The 18,669-nt window shown below is 29.9% G+C and overlaps 1 protein-coding gene across 2 annotated transcripts in view; it reads left to right on the top strand.

Moving 5' to 3' along the window:
- Positions 1 to 18,229, top strand: part of LOC145683874 (potassium voltage-gated channel subfamily KQT member 1-like) — an 802,890-nt gene extending 784,661 nt beyond the window's left edge. For both annotated transcript variants that reach the window (XM_081755499.1, XM_081755500.1), the window contains exon 14: positions 5,358 to 18,229. In XM_081755499.1, coding sequence (XP_081611625.1) covers positions 5,358 to 5,629 — 272 coding nt within the window. In that variant the 3' untranslated portion in view covers positions 5,630 to 18,229. The remainder of the gene's footprint in view (positions 1 to 5,357) is intronic.
- Positions 18,230 to 18,669: the final 440 nt, after the last annotated feature.

Raw genomic sequence — 18,669 nt, 5'->3', positions numbered from 1 at the left:
TTGGACCAGTTGTTTGTAATTATTCTTGTAAGTATAATTTGACGAACATAATCATATATATCAATATAGCAAATGCAAGATTTCTCCATTCAGTACAAAATCATATTTGAAAAATAAAGTACAAGCCCTATGTTGTAATACAAACTTGAGCTTTAAGTTGTGTAGCCCGCAACATAATTTGTTACACAGCCGTTGATATTTTTCTCAATCTATACTTGTTTGTCAAGAGATATCAAAAATAAAACCAAATGAATTTCTCTTCTACTTTTTCTTTACATTATCTGAAGTTCTTGGACGGGTTCCTACCATATTTGAAAGTGATATTTCACTCAACATCTATTATTAACGTTCCTGTCACATTTATTTCAAGCACCATATTTATTATTAGATCGTATTTGTTTCTATACTTAAAATCAATGTTTTGGAAACAACTTGAGAATTAATATATTTAGTACTCATAGCTTAATAATTGCTTACTTGACATAACTGCTTTCAAGAAAATATCCTATAAAATGCATGGTAGCTCATAATGTTCTTTCCGATTACGAACATTAATAACTGACGTTTATTAACACGTAATACATGAAAGTGATGTTAAAGAAAAAAGAAACTAAAAAAGGGTTGTTTTTTTTTTACATACCTCTCATTTTATATATCACAAATAGTCAATGTGATTCCCTTTGGTAATTTGACACAAATTACGCCTGTATTTGAATTCCTGCCAAACACGTTGTAACATTTCACGATCGACGTTGTAAGGATTCACTGGCCTTTTTAATCCCTCCCCGAAGATTAAGATGGCTGGTAAACTTTTTCCTTGACTAAAATCTACAAAAAGACGTCACATAGAATAAGGTGAGGGGACGTGAAGGCCAAGAAAGAAACATTTCACTCGCAGACCATCACGTCCAATTCATGTGTGTGATAGTCACGTTTCGGTACTGTTTAACTCGCTCTGACATCTTTGTGAAAATGTGAGGGTGCCCCGTTCATCTAGATAGTAAAATTCTCCCGTTCCTCTTCTATCTACGGAAAAGGCCATCTCTGTAGCATGCCTAGGTGCGGGAGTTCTGTAAGAGTATCCTCGTCGAAGTTGAAATGGCCGCATACATTCTCTTGGTTGACAGCAAAAAAACACATTCACTTTTGAGGAACAGCGAATATGCTTCTCATACACGTGAGGACTTTCCAATTCCCAAATTCGCACATTTTGTTTGTTCCCTTTACCCGAAATGTGGAAAGGGAAATCATCACTGAACATTAATGACGCCACGAAATCAACAGTTTCCTTTAAAGTTTGCGTACTATGCGACAAAGACAGTCTCTAGATTTCAGGGATTTCAACACTTTCAATCTGTATGGATAAAGTTTCAGATGTTTACGAATAATTCTCGGCTGTGATATATGCAGATTCTGCTTGCTTCTACTGTAGATTTATGTTGATTTCTTGTGAAACTGACGCAAATACGTTGCATTGTTTCTTCACTTACCAATAAGCGACAAGGCGATTTTTGCCTTAAAATCGAAGTACAACTTACAAACACTGTATTCGCTGGAAAGATCTAATCAAATTTAGTTCTAAAACTTTGTCGGACTAAGAATAAATTTGATATGAAAATTTAGTTTATTTTTATTTTAAAAAAAAGAAGCTTTTCTGTCTTTATTTGCTGATATCTTGTGTTATTATCGCTTTAGCGGTGAATTGCGTAACAATGATCAACTTCGCCAGCCACTACTAATTTTTGAGTTTCTCTTTTGTTTGGTATCAGCTTTTGTATATTCGTATTATAAGCGTGAGTTATTAACGTTTATAATCTGGAAAATCATTATGAATAACCTTGTATTATATATATCACAAAATGCAATTATTTCAATACAACTTATTTCAAATAAAGAAATTGTTAGCTGTTAAATAAACCTAATCATTTTCTTTAAATGAATACGAACCAAAAATAAAAAAAAAAAGATTAGTATTCTCAGTTTCCATACATTTTGAACGTATCTATGCCCACCATAGTCATAAAATTTTGTATCAGGAGTATTTTCTGTTCACATATTCAACTAATTATTTTGTGGTTCTTATTATTTTTTTGTAAACATGAACAATAGTTTTGTCATCATAATCATGTGAGAACTTAATAAATTGGGCACATACTGAGATACTATTGTAAATTATATACGAATAAGTTCAAACGTTAATGTTTCATTAATCATAGTTCTAGATAATATCTATATTGAAATTTTGAAATATTTTCACGAAATTTGTCATTATGAGACTCAATTTTTGACACCAAATATGCACTTTAAGGTTTCTGGTATAAATACTTATTTTAAATTTTACTTGTAAACATCGTAGTACCTTATTCATTTTCAATCCCGATATTGAAAATTAAGAGGTCAAATTGCAGCGTAACTTATTGAATTTAAAAAGAGCCCCTTTAATATCAATCATACCTGAATAAACTATCAGATTAGGATCACCAGAATCAAATCAGTGAAATACTTCATAAAGATTGTTCTTGATATTTATCAACAATGCAGATAAAATAAAATATAAACATTTGTGTGAAATTCCATTCATTTTATCTGTCTTCCTGAATGACATGTATTGAAGAATTAAAATGCATAAAATTCAACCAAGCTTTTTTATCCTCAACAACCGTAAATTTCAATGATTTTCTAATGATTTAATAAAATTATTATAACGCTGTTCAATCATCTTTGAGCATGAGATTTTCCTGTGAAGCAAGAAGTTATGATTCTTATTCCTTATATTTTAAATAACCCGCTGGAAAGCATTCTCATTTTTTATTTGGAATGTCATTGCTTTTGCTCTAGTATGGCTCCAGTTTCCCCATTGTTACTTCATATAATGCTAGTGCTATAACATGCAACACTATTTATCCTGAAAATAATGGACAAAGGATAGAAAGAAAGAAAAAAGAAAAAATAGGAAAGAATTATTTGTTTTATATCTGCTTTGATGCTATTTTAACTTAAATATTTTTAAAAAATCCAATGTCCCTTATTCAGTTTTTTGTTCACAAGATAATAAAACTTAACTTAAAGTTATATAATTTCCGGAATTTTAAACTTGCATTTAATAACGCTGACAACGAAAACGGCAATTAAGTTTTAAGAATTGGAATTAGTACGGGTTTGTTATTACTGGCAATAGTGTAATGAAAAGAAGTGCTCGTATGAGTGGAATTAATGTTGAAAATTGATATAAAAACTAATGAGTTCTAATCGAGATCAGACCAAGAACTATTTCAAATTTAATTGTTACCAAAATAAAGTTGAAATGCTTTTTTAATAGTTACCCGGGACATGAAATTGGTTACATATTAAAGCATAGAATATTTTCAGCTTTGAACAAGATTCATAGATTCATGTTTTAACAATATATTAATTTCAGGATCGATCATAGTGGAAATAAATTGCGATAATCTGAATATCATAATTTATCTGTAACTATCAAGCCATAAGTTATACATATAATAATTTGAAATTCAGTTATATGTACAAATATTGATTTGTCATAGTGTTTAGTATGTTTTATATTCAGGGGGTGCGGTGCTCAGTGGTAGAGCGTTCACCTCCGGTGCTTGGGGTTCCTGGTCCGATCCCAGCTCGCGCCGTGTGGACTTTGTGGTGGACAAACATCGTGCTCGTGGAGTTTCTCGGGGTTTTCCCGTTTTTTCCCACTTTCTTCATTCCACCATTTCATTCATTTCTCATCATCACCGTCTCCTTTAGCCTAACCGGCATAACTGTGGGACGCAAAACTCAGATTTTATTTCATTTCATTTCATGTTTTATCTTTTGTTATCCTGAAGCCGAGCAATGGGAAGTTATACAGTAAATATTGGATAAGCTAAGTTTTCAGAACCTTCCCCTACCACACAAAACGGATTAAGGAAACTATCTGTAGTGTACTTGGAAACTCCAAGTTAATGAAAAGCTGAATTTTACGTTGGGAAACAAAATATAAAGTAAATTAAAGAAAGCGTGAAACATCCAAACGGATATCAAATATACATGAATGGTTATTCATGTAAGTAAAAATTTTTGTATGATATAAACTATTGAAGTAAGGGAACAATTTAGGATCTGAAATATGATACAGTAAAACGTAGTGGGAAGACAAAAGAATCAAGAATACATCTCTATATTTCTAGAAACTATTTTCGAGAAGGAAAATAACAAGTCGAAATAACAAGTTCACTTAGCAGGTCAAAAATCGATTGGAAAAATGTACATACAAATTGTTAGTATTCTTAAAATACATTGCTATAAGATTTTCGTAAGTTTTTAATAAATAGAACTTTATCTTAATTGTGATTACGTTACTTAAAACTACTACAGTTTCATCAGCTACTCGTCTGTTTTCTTCCAGTCCACCCATTCATTTTGATCCATAATGAAAGAAATTAGTTTTATCTATTTAATTGACCCTACTGAAAGAAATCTGTTTTATTCATTAAATTAAATCCACAGCAAAATAAATCAGTTTTATCTTCTGTAACCAGTTAATTAAGAAAAATACTATATCTTCACAAAATTGGTAGATTCGAGTCAAGTCAACATTAGTTTAAGAGATATCAACGTAAGGCAAATTAACAACCAGAAAAGCGCTGAAGCTATCCTTCGAGGCAATGTTAAACAAGTAATTATATCTTAATGCAAATTTTAATTCCATCGAATTCCAATTCTAAATTCTAACACTCTCTATATTCATATTGGCTAAGGATTATATATAACATAACGAACCATTTATATCATACGCTAATTCTGGCAAGGTAATATCTTGCATTTTACATAGATATTCACAAAAAACATGAGTTATTACGAGTGGAAACGCTACAAGAAAAGTAGATAAGACAGTAATAAAATAAAATAGTTTTGGTTATATTTTTCTTCACTAACCTACATTATGATCTATAATTTAACGTATAAAATTCATTTACAGAAGCACAATATAGCAGCAGAATTGGAACATAAACATGTATGTACAAGACTCAGAAGCTATATATATATATTATAGCTAAGTTATATATATATATATATATATATATATATATATATATATATATATATATATATATATATAGCAAAAACAATCAATACAATGAAAATTCAACAACAAGAATAATATACGAAGAATAAAAATACATATTCTTCCTTCCTTGCTTGAATAATTCAATGGTACGTAACGGCTGACGCTTGAGTTATCGACAAGCATATACTTCTTTCTTATTTTTTCCCAATATTTATATCGTTAATTTCTATATGCCTGTATCGTTATTATACTACTCTATTATTGGTTATTAATTTGATGTTAACATTTATTCTAGAAATAACATCAGTTGAAATAACATGTGAACAACCCGAATCTTGGGAAGGATTCAGTGAAAGTGACACTACTGTTGCCGAAGATAAATCACTTTTGGGAACAACGCGAACAGAAATCATTATTACTCCTATGAGCCCAGTATCATCAACAGTAGACTTAACACGCACAGACAGTGAAGAAGCATCCGACATAGTTGTGTGTACAACTGATAGTGGTGGGCAGCAAATGGATTTACTAAGTCCAGAAACAATTACTTTGACTGAAGAAGTTTAGCATTATAGTGATGTAGTGTCTAGATGATAAACCATCTTGTTTTAATAAGTGGCTCGTAAATTACCGTACTCCTTAAGTGAATTCTAGTCAAATTGCTAGCATAATTTTTGTTGTATTTAGAGAAAGTTGAAAAGCATACATGTACCTTTACAGTTGTTTGGTTGTTAATTGTTAAATATTATGTATTTATTCTTATGGATTACATTTTCTTTTTACAGATCTACGCCATTCACGGTATTGAAATTTGAAGTAAGACCTCCATTTAATTAAAATATGTGTTAAGTACATTCTCATTTTAGGACGAGATAACAAATGGTGTAATTACTTTTTTTCTAAGACTGTAAATGTACAGAAACTTAAATTCACATAGCAACAATCATAAATACTTACGCATTAAAAGTACAAACTTTAATACCAGTCGAATAATGAACAGGCTGTAAAATATATGACGTTGTCCCATGAAACGACTCTAAACTTCATTTATGTATTTAGGTGTATAAAAAATAGTAAAATGTTTTATATAAATAGTGATATTCGAAGTTTAAATATACTATGAGGCACTTTATTGAAGTAGAAGCTCTGATTGGAAATCTAAATATTAAATTTTAATAGCAAAATATTCAATTATAACCTCTTAGAAAACCGTATTTTACAAATTGTACACATTTGTTTCAGTTCTGAGTTTCTCTAAATTTATTATTTACAATGTTTTCTGGCTATGAATTTTTCAAACTTAAGTATCAACAGTTAGTTGAAAATTTGGATTCTTATTTAAATGAGAGTTGAAGCCGTGACTTCCATAACCGCACAAATCCAGCTCAAGAGATATTGAGAAACTCAATAAAAACTGAATATTTGTTGGAAATGTGAACTTGGAAATCAGACTTTTTTTCACACTTACACTTTGCCGAATAACAAATGTCACTAAGTACGACCTCCCCCCCCCCCAAAAAAAAAAAGATTTTCAAGTTAACATTTCCAACAAATATTCAGTTTTTATTGAGTTTCTCAATATCTCTTCAGCTGGACTTGTGTGGTTATGAAAGTCACGGCTTCAGTTTTTATAGAATTACAGAAAAAATGAATTAACATTTTTAAATACAAAATTTCACTTTCCTAGTGAAGGGTGTTTCATAATTAATAGTTTTTAACATTGACCTAACTTGAAATACTGTATTTTGTTCTTAATTAAGTGTCAATTAATATCCACGTTCGTAATTTTAATATTTGTTTTAAAAAATATTAAATATCAAAATAAAACATATGGTTTCCATAAAAACACTTCAAATTTCAATATCAAAATAGCTTTTAATCATTTCATTATTTGACATATTTTAATAACAAAATAGCATTTATTGTTTAATAACAAGCCTTTTCTTCTCTAAAAAGTATGTTTTTGAACAAAAACAAACGCTCCTCTGTGAAATTATTTAAAAACACTTTATTTATCTAATAATTAAAATATCTATCAATAAGTAATATTTCATTTCGCAATACCAATGTTCGACTTATAAATTATATCAGGTATATGCTCCTATTGTCTTACCACTTTTTTTTGTCTGTTCTTATAGCATATACAAAAATAACTAGCACTTCATTTGTATTATTATATTTATTACTCACATTTGAATAGCTTTTGTGTATATATATATGTATATGTATATATATGTATATATATGTAAGTTATTTAAGGGAAACAATATTGTTGATTGTTATATTGTTGATATTTGTTTGATAGGATATGAGAATGATGATTGTGGCTGCTGAGTGAATGAATGGTATTAAGTAAATGTCAGAAAGAAGAAGAATCTGTGATCTGCAAAATGATCGATTGAATAAGCCTCTTAATTTGATTTTGGTGTGATTGTTCGAAGTTATCGAAGGAAGATCTTACGAAGTGCTGTGAAATACAAACAAAACACAAACGATAATTAATTAAACTGTTTTATATATTTTTTCAATTATAAGTGCTTGAAAACTGATAGCCTAAAATCATATACACGTTAGTTAGTTTGATCATACAGAGACAAATTAATAGCTAAATAAGGAAGTACAATACATAATATACCTTTTTTGAACTGAGCTACCATCCTTTTGATATGTAGTTCCATCCAAATTAGTATTATGAATAGTGGTAGAAGTACAAGAGGGAGACGAAGAAAGGTTATAGACTATATAAATGTAGTTGGTAGTGTTTTATATAATAATAAAATATTTCTCATATCTTTTCTACTTGATAATTCATTGTCGTCAAAGCTGTTTAATTAATTTTTAGTATAGCTTCAAGTACCATTTTAATATCACTGTTCGTACAATTACAAAACAATATTAATTTCTGAGTAAAATATAAAGTATTTGTAAAGTAAGTTCTTGCTTTCTTATCAAGCTCTAATTATTTTAAATACAAAAGAAATATATCTTATGCTTTATATATCAATATACTATAAAAGAACATTTGATTCTTGCTTAGTAAATTCAACATTGTTACGATTGCTCTTAAATTCGTATTATAATACTGAAATTCAATTTAGAACAAAATTCTATTTCCTAAGCTTGTAAGCTTTTTGTTTATTATACAGTGATTTGTTTATATTACTTAATTTAAAGCAGAAGTAAAAGGAACAAACTATGGACAAAATTAATGTATAAGTAAAAATATATAAATATCGACTGTTTCTAATTCTGCTATTGGCTAAGCTATTTACAACGATCTAACCCAGATGCATTCATCATATCTTATCCATCGTCTTCTCGCTTATTGTTGTAAGTTTATCATCAAGGGGTGTACTTAATATGACCAAATTAACAATGAGACAGTTAGCAATGAATCCAAGACAAATTTAAAAATTTATTATCAAAACTTCATTATCATTGCGTTACTTTGAGGGAAAAGGGAGACGAAAAAAGAAAATAAATTTATTTTTCTACTGTACAAGCTTTGCTTTAGTAGACTTAAATCTGATTTAAACTTCTTGCTGAGCAATACAATACGTTTATTGTAAAAAAAAATATTAACGTGTAACAGTTTCGCGAACTATCCACTTGGTTTCATCATACACTATAAATACACAGGTAATGACATATTATACATATAAGAGACAGTAAAACAATTTCTGAATGCTGATTGGCTACCGCAAGCTACTTCAGCCAATCTCCTTCAATTAAAAAACCAGAATATAAAACAGAAACAAAATTAGCTAATTTTCTCCCCTCCCCCCCCTGTTGACATCATATACATATATATCTAATTTACAAAATAACCTTACAAATAATTGAAGGGGATTGACTGATGTAGCTAGTGGTAGCCAATCAGCATTCAGGAATTGTATCGCTGTCTCTTATATATAATATGTCATTAACTGTGTATTCATAGTGTCTGATGAAGCGAAGTGGAGAGTTGGCGAAACTGTTACACGTTAATAATTTTTACAATAAACGTATTGTTTTGCTCAACGAATAGTCTAAATGGGAAATAAATTCAGTAATATATAAATCGCAAAGGAAAAGTAGCTGTACATCAAGTATTTGATTATCTTCTTTCATATTTGAAGTCTAATATCTCTTGATGTCTTTTAATCTTTGTAAATTAATAGTTTCTCTCCATTTTTCGGGCCTCTTCCGCAGAGCTGACGCAAACTTTCGCATAACTTTCTTTTCCATGCTTGAAAAACTTGTAGGAAGTTTATGTAAATGTCTATTGTGATTGTGACATATTTTATTTAATTCCTCATAAATTTAATAAAACGGGAACTGTAACTTTTTCTTTCTTTCATTAAATATGTCGTCTATAATCAGACAAGATTTTAGAGCTGAAATTCATGTAAATTTGTTTAATTATATGCTAAATCAAGTACAGCTTCATAGAAATTTATTCTTCATACTAACGAAGATGACAATAAGTGCAACGAAATGATTGCCAGTGGGAAAAATTGGAGAGTTCTAAAACATTCCTACGTTCAATTAACGAAGATGACAATAAGTTTAATGCAATGACTGCTGGTGGGAAAAATTGGAAAATTCTAAGGCATTCCTATGTTCAATATCTACCACAAACCTCACGCAAGTCGAACAGAAGTCAAGCTTTCAAATCAGGATTCGGTCATTGATCCAACATGGGCACTTACATTTACTTTAGTACTACTGCTTTTATTATTATTATTTATTTTATTTCAATTAATACACCAAACTATTAAAGGTTTAATTGCGCAAACAAATTTGCTTATATTCCTATAGTTTTCAGACATATAATCAAGTGTTGTACTTAGTATTCTAATTTTTGAAAGGAAGACATTCAACGTATATATCCACTTTAGTTTCTATGTAAGTTCAAAGAATTGTGACCATTTCCTTATTCCGAGTGGATCTCTATGACTGTTAATGAGATCTATATGTTATAAACCACTTTCAGGAAAGCGAGAATTCCAATGACCTCGAAGTTATTACCAATCACGAATTATAGACAATACAGTTCATAGTTAGCCCTTGTCGTCGGTTTTTTGACGTGGAAGGATAAACTAGCCTTGGGATTTATAATGACATGAAATTTATTTTTAAAAAACTCGGATTGTATTTCCTATTTTATATAGCAAGTTCTTTTTTTTTTTTTAAAAAAAAAAAAAAAAGATGTCACAGATATATTATATCAGAATCGGACAAACTCTAGATTCAAAGAATTTTCTTTGACTTTCTGAAAAGTAACTCTTATGAACAGGAAGTTATAGAAAACATGTTTGACTACGAATTATTCTTTTTAAAAAATAAAAAAAATATGTTTATAATATAATGGGCAAAGTCAGACCTCATTTATAGATACAGTTTAAACACCTTTACTGTAGTCGCATAAGTTATCGTTGTGTAAAATCTCAGTATAAAATAATAAAAGAAAACATGTGGTAAGATCTTGTTCTTAATTCTCATATTCTTAGCTATTTCTAGAGTCGAGTATAAGTGTATTGGGAGGTGAATATGTTTTTGAGATCTTAGTTATGACAAATATCAAATCACTGATATGTCATGGATATAGAATCTTATGAGCACTAAACAGTAGCGAATAATACCGTTTAAATCGTGCTTTGCTCGGTAGCTTACAAATATCTTTTATCTCCGGTTGTTTTCATTAAATGCATTTCTATACATTAACATTGGATATAAAGCTTCCGTTGGGGTGGTGCTGGACCAGTGTAACTGCCCAGAGGGTCAATGCTGCATTCACAAAAGCTCTCCATTGACTTCTACTCTTAGCCAACCGGATCCAGTTTCTACTTTGTATTCCTATTTCTGAGAGATCAATCTTAATATTGTCCTTCTATCTATACCTTAGTCTTCCTAACCGTCATTTTCTGATTGGATTTCCAGTTGAAACTTGAAAGCTTTTCTACTTTCTTCCATTCCACCTGAGCCTTCTAGACTTGGTGCCTCGAACAATGTTTGGTAAACAGTATAAATTATGCAATTCCTCGTTATGAAGTTTCCACCATTCCCCATTCCCGTTACTCTTGGGTCTGAATATTCATCTCAGGATTTTATGCTCAAATAAATTCAGTCTGCGTTCTTTTCTTATAGTAAAAGACCATGTTTCGCAACCATACAGAACAACAAGCATGATTATGATTTTATATATTGTGAGCTTCACATTTCTAGACAGAATTCGTGACAACAAAATATTTTGATTTAAACAATAACACGAATTCCCTGCTTTAGGTCGACATTTAATTTCTTCGTAAATATGGTTTTCGTCTGTTAATATTGATCTTAGATCTTTGAAAGTATCCACTGTATCAAAAGTATTACTTGATATTTTAATGCATTCATAATTTGCCGTATTACGATTCCGATGAACTTCCAAGTATTTAGTTTTCTCTGCATTTACTTCTAAACCCATGTCCCTGCAAGCGTTTAATAAGACCTCTGCATTTTTTTCTATTATTCTCCTATCATCCCCTATTAAATTTACATCTTCAGCATACGCCATAACCTGGTGAATAGCATTCTGCTATCTTTGATTTTCCTTATAGCGTATTTCAGAACAAAGTTGAATAATAATGGCGACAACACATCTTCTTGTTTCAGGCCATTCTCGACGTGAAAGCTCGTGGATAAAAAAGTTCCTACCCGGACTTTACATTGGGATTCATTTAAACATATCTTACTTAACCTAATTAGCTTTCTCGGTATTCCAAATTCTGTAAGAATATTGTACAATATTTCTCTTCTAACTGAGTTGTAAGCCTTTCTAAAATCAATTAATAATTAAACCAGGGTATTGTATTCGTATTCCAGTATTTGTCAAATAGTAAATATCTGATCGATAGTTGATCGATTTTGCCTAAGCTCGCACTGATAATCTCCAGTAATTTCATTTGTGTATGGGGTCAATCTTGCCATAGATTGTTTGAGATTGTTTTATAGGATGTTGACAGAAGAAAGAAGCTTCAATAATTACTGCAATCAGATTTGTCTCCTTTATTATGAATTGGAACAATGATTGATTCTTTCCACTCTTGTGGCAATTCCTCTTATTCCAGATAAGGACAATGAGTTTGTGTATCTTGTTCCATAATTCTTTTTCTCCAGCTGAAGTCAGATAAGGAGAATGAGTTTGTACATCTTGTTACACAATTTTTCCCCTCCAGCTAAAATTAACTCACTCTCAATTTTGTCTAGACCCGGAGATTTGTGTTTCTCTATTTTCTTTACAGCAATTTCTATTTCTGTTCGATTAGGCTCTAGAATACACTGTTCTGGTGTGTGCATTTCCCTTTCTCCACCATGAACTTTAGTTGTATGCTGATGTTAAGCAAATCATCAAAGAAATCTTTCCGTCTACTTAGGACGCTATCTATATCAATAAGAAATGTTCCGTTGGCTTTATTTAACATATGAGCGCGAGGTTGATAACTTTTCTTAAACTCGTTGATACCCCATATACATGTCCCGAATGCTTCTTTTTTTAAATCTATTGTTTTCAAGTTCACTAATTTTAGCTTTCAAAAAATGTCGTTTGTTTGCTCTAAAAGTTTTGGAAGTTTCCCGCCTAATGCCAATGAAATTTTGTGTAGTTATGTTGTTCGGATGTTGTAGCCAACATAGTTCTGCCTGTTGTCTCTTCTCTGCTAGTTTAGTGCATTCCTGGTCAAACCATAGTTAGGTATTATTATTTGTGAATATATTTCTCCTTTGTTAAAATAAAAATTTAGGGTTCTCTAGTTTTCCTTGTTCTACATTTGTGCTGTTTTCTCATTCCGATATTCGGAATTGAAGTGAAGAAATGCCAACGTGTTATACATCTGTACGCACAAACTTGAAGACTTTCCGCAACATTTAGCTTTGAATAAAAAGAAATTGACTGCACTCACTGCTGGATTAAAAATTGACGTAATGAGAAGTTAATTTTAATGCCGAATATTAGTGAATGCAATCAAATAAGTTTTATTCAAAACTAAATGTTGTAGAAAGAGTACGTGCGTGCAGATGTGGGACGTCTCAATTTTCCAGTTGAAGTCTGAATACCGGAATGAGAAGACAACACAAATGAAGAAAAATGGAACCTTGAGAAGAATGTTTCATTAACCATAAATTGTTACTTCCATAGGAAAGAAGTTTATTCACAGATAATAGAAATCAATATAGATAACAAATAAGAAAAATTAAAAGCATTACTTTAGTAACCATAATTATTTCTACAATAAGGGAAGTTATTAATAATGTAATTATTTAAGCAACGTAAATTTTTTAATAAATACGTGCTGAGGATGGCAAAAAGTCACTGCCGAAACGTGTTAGTGTAGACATGCTATTTACATTCTTTGTTAAGTACTGATATTTTAAAATCTACCAGTTTGGCATGTATGTCCGCCATAATACAATATATGATCTACAGGTTAAAAAATGTACACTCCACAGCACTTCACTCCAGGAAAGATGTAAATTCAAGGTCATATAGTAAGAAAGTAGGAAAATCTTCAACACATTTTCGAGTCAGATAAATAAACTGGAAAATCTTCAATAGTTTGCAGCAAATGTGAAATCTATTATGGCTTCCATCTTTGCCTATAACTCATGACTGATTCTAGCTACTGGGGTCGTGGTGGCTCAGTGGTACAGCGTTCACTTCCGGTGCTTGGGTCCCTGGTTCGATTCCAGCTCACGCCAAGTGGACTTTGTGGTGGACAAACACCGTGCTTGTGGGTTTTCTCGGAGTTCTACCGTTTCCTCCCATTTTCTTCATTTCACCACTTCATTTCATTCCTCATCATCACCGTCTCCTTTAGCCTAATCGGCATAACCATGGGACGTAAAACTCAAAAATTTCATTTCATTTGATTCTAGCTACAAATTTGACATCACTCTTAGCTTTACTCCCAAGAAGTGCCCTATTAAGTGATAGGGAATCAAAAAATGCTTATTTGGCAAATTAAGAAGAATGTTTCCTTTTACTACTGTCGTTATGGTCAAAATACTACATATAATTATTTATAAGAGAAATGTTACAAATGTAGATTTATCATTCATAGAAAACTTAACTTAGTGATTATTTTTAAAAGCAAGAACTTTTCACATAATTTTGTTAATGTTAAAGAAATAGAGCTTGAACCAATGCATATTTCCTGTTAGATATCGTAATTTTTACTGTGTTCTATTTTAATTTTAACCTAAAACTAAAACTAATAGGAGCTAAATTTTAGATAGAGAAACAATTATTAAGAAGAAATTCTAAAGGATTAGTGGACGAAACTATTTTCTACGGAAGTATTCGTACATCTGAAAACTTTGCGATAGATAAATAAGAGCTAAATTTTCCACACAATAAAGAATTTTTGTATTCATCTCTCAGGTTAATTCTTTCTTGTTTTTTTAAATGTAAAATAAGGAGTAATTGTGTAATGACACTTACTAATTCATATCATACATATTGAATATACATAAAATACTTAGCAGAACTATGAAAAATACTATATATATATATATTATATGTTACATTCAAAACAAAATAATTTTGAACGTAGGCAAGTGAAATGAAATGCTGTTAACAATTAGAAATAAAAATAATATAGAAATACTCATAAATATATTTTTCATCACGATGAAAATCAAAACTCAGTATAAGACACCATTAAATTTTGATAAATGTGCTTATGTAATTTGAAAAAGAAAAATGTACATGCATAATAAAGATTTGTAGATACATGCATAGATAGTGCTTTTTAAAATATGTGCACAGCACGAAACTAGTTTTGTACGAATGGTATCAAAGAATCACGTACATGCTAAATATATACATATATGTATATAAATACGTGCATATACAAATACATGAATATAAACATATAAATATGTATGTGTACATGCATATTATATATACAAATATAAATAGCAAACACTAAAGGGAACATGGTATGAGCTTTAAGTAAATGCAAGTTGAGACACTAAATCCCAACTGTACACATTATTATCAAAACAAGCATATATATATTCATAGATTAATCTAGCAACAACCATTAAAAATAAACAAGTTAACATTACATGCCTCTACGCTTGTATAATCATAGTATAATCTTTGTATTTTGATAGACTTAAGCTTCATACGGTAAAAAAAAATGGCACACGCAACTCTCGATACAAGGTTTCAGATATCTTTTGCACAACCAGTCAAAATATTATTAATTCGTTATGTACTACAGTATTCAAATAATTAACTTATATTTGGCGAGAATATAGTCGAAATGAAACTTTCTGACAAAAGATATGTGATCTCATTTATTACTAATGGTTGTAATAATACCGATAATACTATTACTTAATTATACAAATTCTAATCATAGGAAACAAAGAGGGATAAATTGGAATTTGTAATTTGTTGCTTAGCTATATCAGGTGAATTATAAATTTAGAAGCTGGATTTTATCATCATCAACATTTCTTGTTAAATCGCAAGTATTAATTCTTCCCATCACTGTTCATTTTAACATTCATCCATATTACTTCTCTTTTCATATAGCTTAGCACCGCGAAAATTCTAAAGTTTTTAAATGAAAATCTTGATTTCATTTACCACACTGTCTCTCTATATTAGTAATAATTGTATTTCAATAAATCAAAAATATTGCTGTTAATGTGTATAGAGATGACTGCTACGATTGGATCAATGTACTTTATTTTCTTCATGTTTCGCCGTCTATATTTTTCTGCTGAAATTTTGTTGTATAACGTGTCTACAATCTAACATTTCCATCTGTAGTATTGATATAATTTTAAATATTTCTTTTGAAAGTTTCTTTCAATATCATTCTGAACATTTTAATGATTTAAAACTTTTTCACTGAACATCTGATTCCATCGCACTGAAGATTTATTTTTCTTTCCTATCGATAGATTCTGCTCCCTGCTATTATCTTCGTACTATACAGCTACATATTTCGTATATAGAACTTCAGTTTCGTTGGTTTAGACGTTCTTGAATTTTCGGATATAATCGAATACAACAATTGTTTGATTTTATCAGGCATTTTATAATTCTCGAAATTTCTGAAATTTTAAATTTTCTTTTTAATATTGAATAGGAAAGATAAGAAGTAACTGCATATTTACATTATAATTGTTCATCGTTTTATGAATTTAAAATATTGAGTTACTAGATAATAAAAGTCTCTCTACACATTCTGGGATCACTATATTTTAATACTATACAAAATTGCGTCCTCGAGTTGATACTCAATTCTATGAAAAGACTTTAGAATGTATTGAACTATTAAATTAACCATATTTTATTACTCGGAATTTTCAAATTATATCCTGATTAAAAGTGACATGAAATATGAAAATATTTTTAATCATATCAGAAATTGAAAATAATTTACACTACATAAATATTTATTTGGACAGTTAAATCTTATAATTAAATAAAGAAATATTTATATGAAATTCTGCATCAAAATTTAGTATCATTACGATTTTGTGTGTACTATACTTTAGCATTTATGTGGCCGTGAAAAGGTTCTGAAACCTCTATCACAAACGTTACACTCAAAACGAACGTACAATTTACTTTTTTTTATGTTGTTAAAGATTAATATAATCGTGTATCTTGTTCAAGTCAAAATAAGTCTTCCCTAAACAATTCTTACTTGAGGAAAGTAATATTTTAGCTTAAATGAGAAAAAATGCAAGTGTATATCTGAATGTGCGTTATAAATTCTTAATTATATCTTAAACAAAAGAAGACAATTTATCAAAATAAGGCAATATAACTTGATCATTTTGATATCGAAAAAAGACTATTAAAATTTAAAATACGAAATAAAAATCTTACAGAACATTTGAAAATAATTTTAAAAGACTAAAACATTTCAGAAAAGAGGCGAAAAGAATTAAATACCTAATAATAAACAATACTCATAAATTCTCAATAATTTACGTTTGAAGAATTGTTAACTTAAAATTTTAAGATCGAAACTTTTTGCATTAGTGTTCTTCATATGATAAACTAGTAACTAATTTTCACATTGCAAAAGTAGATATTATTTACATATTGGCAGTAGTCTTAAAATTATGTTAGTTACACGAAATGTTTAAAGCGCTACCAAAATTTCTATATCAATATTTCAGAAAGCTTTACGCTTACAGTTTCATGAAAATGAAATTAATGCTTCAATAAATAGAGATTTTACTTGGTATTTGCTAGCAGAAAATCAATTTTAATTTTAAAAGCATGTTGTACAATAATGTAATAATGTTAAATACCAGTATATCTGGAAATAAAAACTGTGTATTAAATACTCATGCCACACATTTAGATTTTTAAAAATATTGTAGTTTCTTTGTCAGTCATTCCATTTGTAACCAATTATTTTATTTTTATAGAATTATTTATTTCCTCATCACTTTAGAAGCACCTATAACGATTGGACAAGATATACATAAGCACAAAATGTCTTTGTTTCATAAGTTATTAGCCACGAATTACGAACTTGTACCTGTCACTTCTCTAAGGACGCATTTTTAATAAGACCCGTAATTGTTAAAGTGTCTTTTTTTTTTTTTTTTGTTTTAATGTTTCTTTTCGTGAACTTACTTTATATTTAGCATGTAAGGAAAAAATGAATATCAATGTATGTTTGTATGTTTCATACATTCAATACTCTTTCTTGGTATTGTTGCAGTATTTTTCTTACTGTGTCTTTGTTTTGTACAAGATATGCTTTTATTATATGTTGGTGTTATTTTTTTTTATTATTATGGAAAGACTTGTATATTTCACTCGATTTTATGTCAATAAGACTGTTGATTGTACGTTATATGTACAAAAATTGCTAGACCCTGCTGTGATTCTAAAATGTTAAATGGAGACGTCTTGGTTACATTTATCATACTGTCCTTGTATATTAGTGACATATGGATAAATATACAGTATATATAAATATATATATATATAACGTGATTATAATTTTCTTGAATAAATTACACTTGCATAAAAGGATTGATTTTTCATTTTGATTTAATGTATCAAAAAATACAATACCTTTTATTTATATACTAGCATGTTACCTGTTCTTCGCACGGGGAGAATACGTTTCATTTTGGACAAAAAAGAGGTGAATTTGAATTTAAACGGCTTCGGAAGTGTCATTGTTCGTCTCAGCGATCCCGAAAACTATGGATTCGACACTAATATCGGTTATTTTTGATCATTTTTAAATATCTCCCACCCCCTCCCTTCCTGAAGTTTCACTATCAAAGTGAAATAATAAAAAACATTCCTGGCCAAAACCTCATCCATGTTGAAACTTTGATTGAGATCAGTCGAGTGGTCCAGGAGTTAAGTCACAAACAATAATAACTTTCATTTTTATGTATTTTTGTATATTCTACCCCCCCCCCCCCCCCAAAGTTGGACAGTCAAAGCGAAATTATAAAAAACATCCCAGACTCGAACCTCATCTATGTAGCGAACTTGATCGAGATCGGTCGTGGTTAAAGAGTTATTAAGTTTTATTTATTTTACATATCTCCCCCCTCCCCTACGTTGTACTACCAGAGTGAAA

The sequence above is a fragment of the Thermobia domestica genome, chromosome 4 (genome assembly GCF_964235325.1).
Source record: "Thermobia domestica chromosome 4, izTheDome1.hap1.1, whole genome shotgun sequence".
In the NCBI taxonomy this organism is placed as follows: domain Eukaryota; kingdom Metazoa; phylum Arthropoda; class Insecta; order Zygentoma; family Lepismatidae; genus Thermobia; species Thermobia domestica.
The sequence above is the reverse complement of the archived record's forward strand: the minus strand, read 5'-3'. Positions and strand labels throughout refer to the sequence as shown.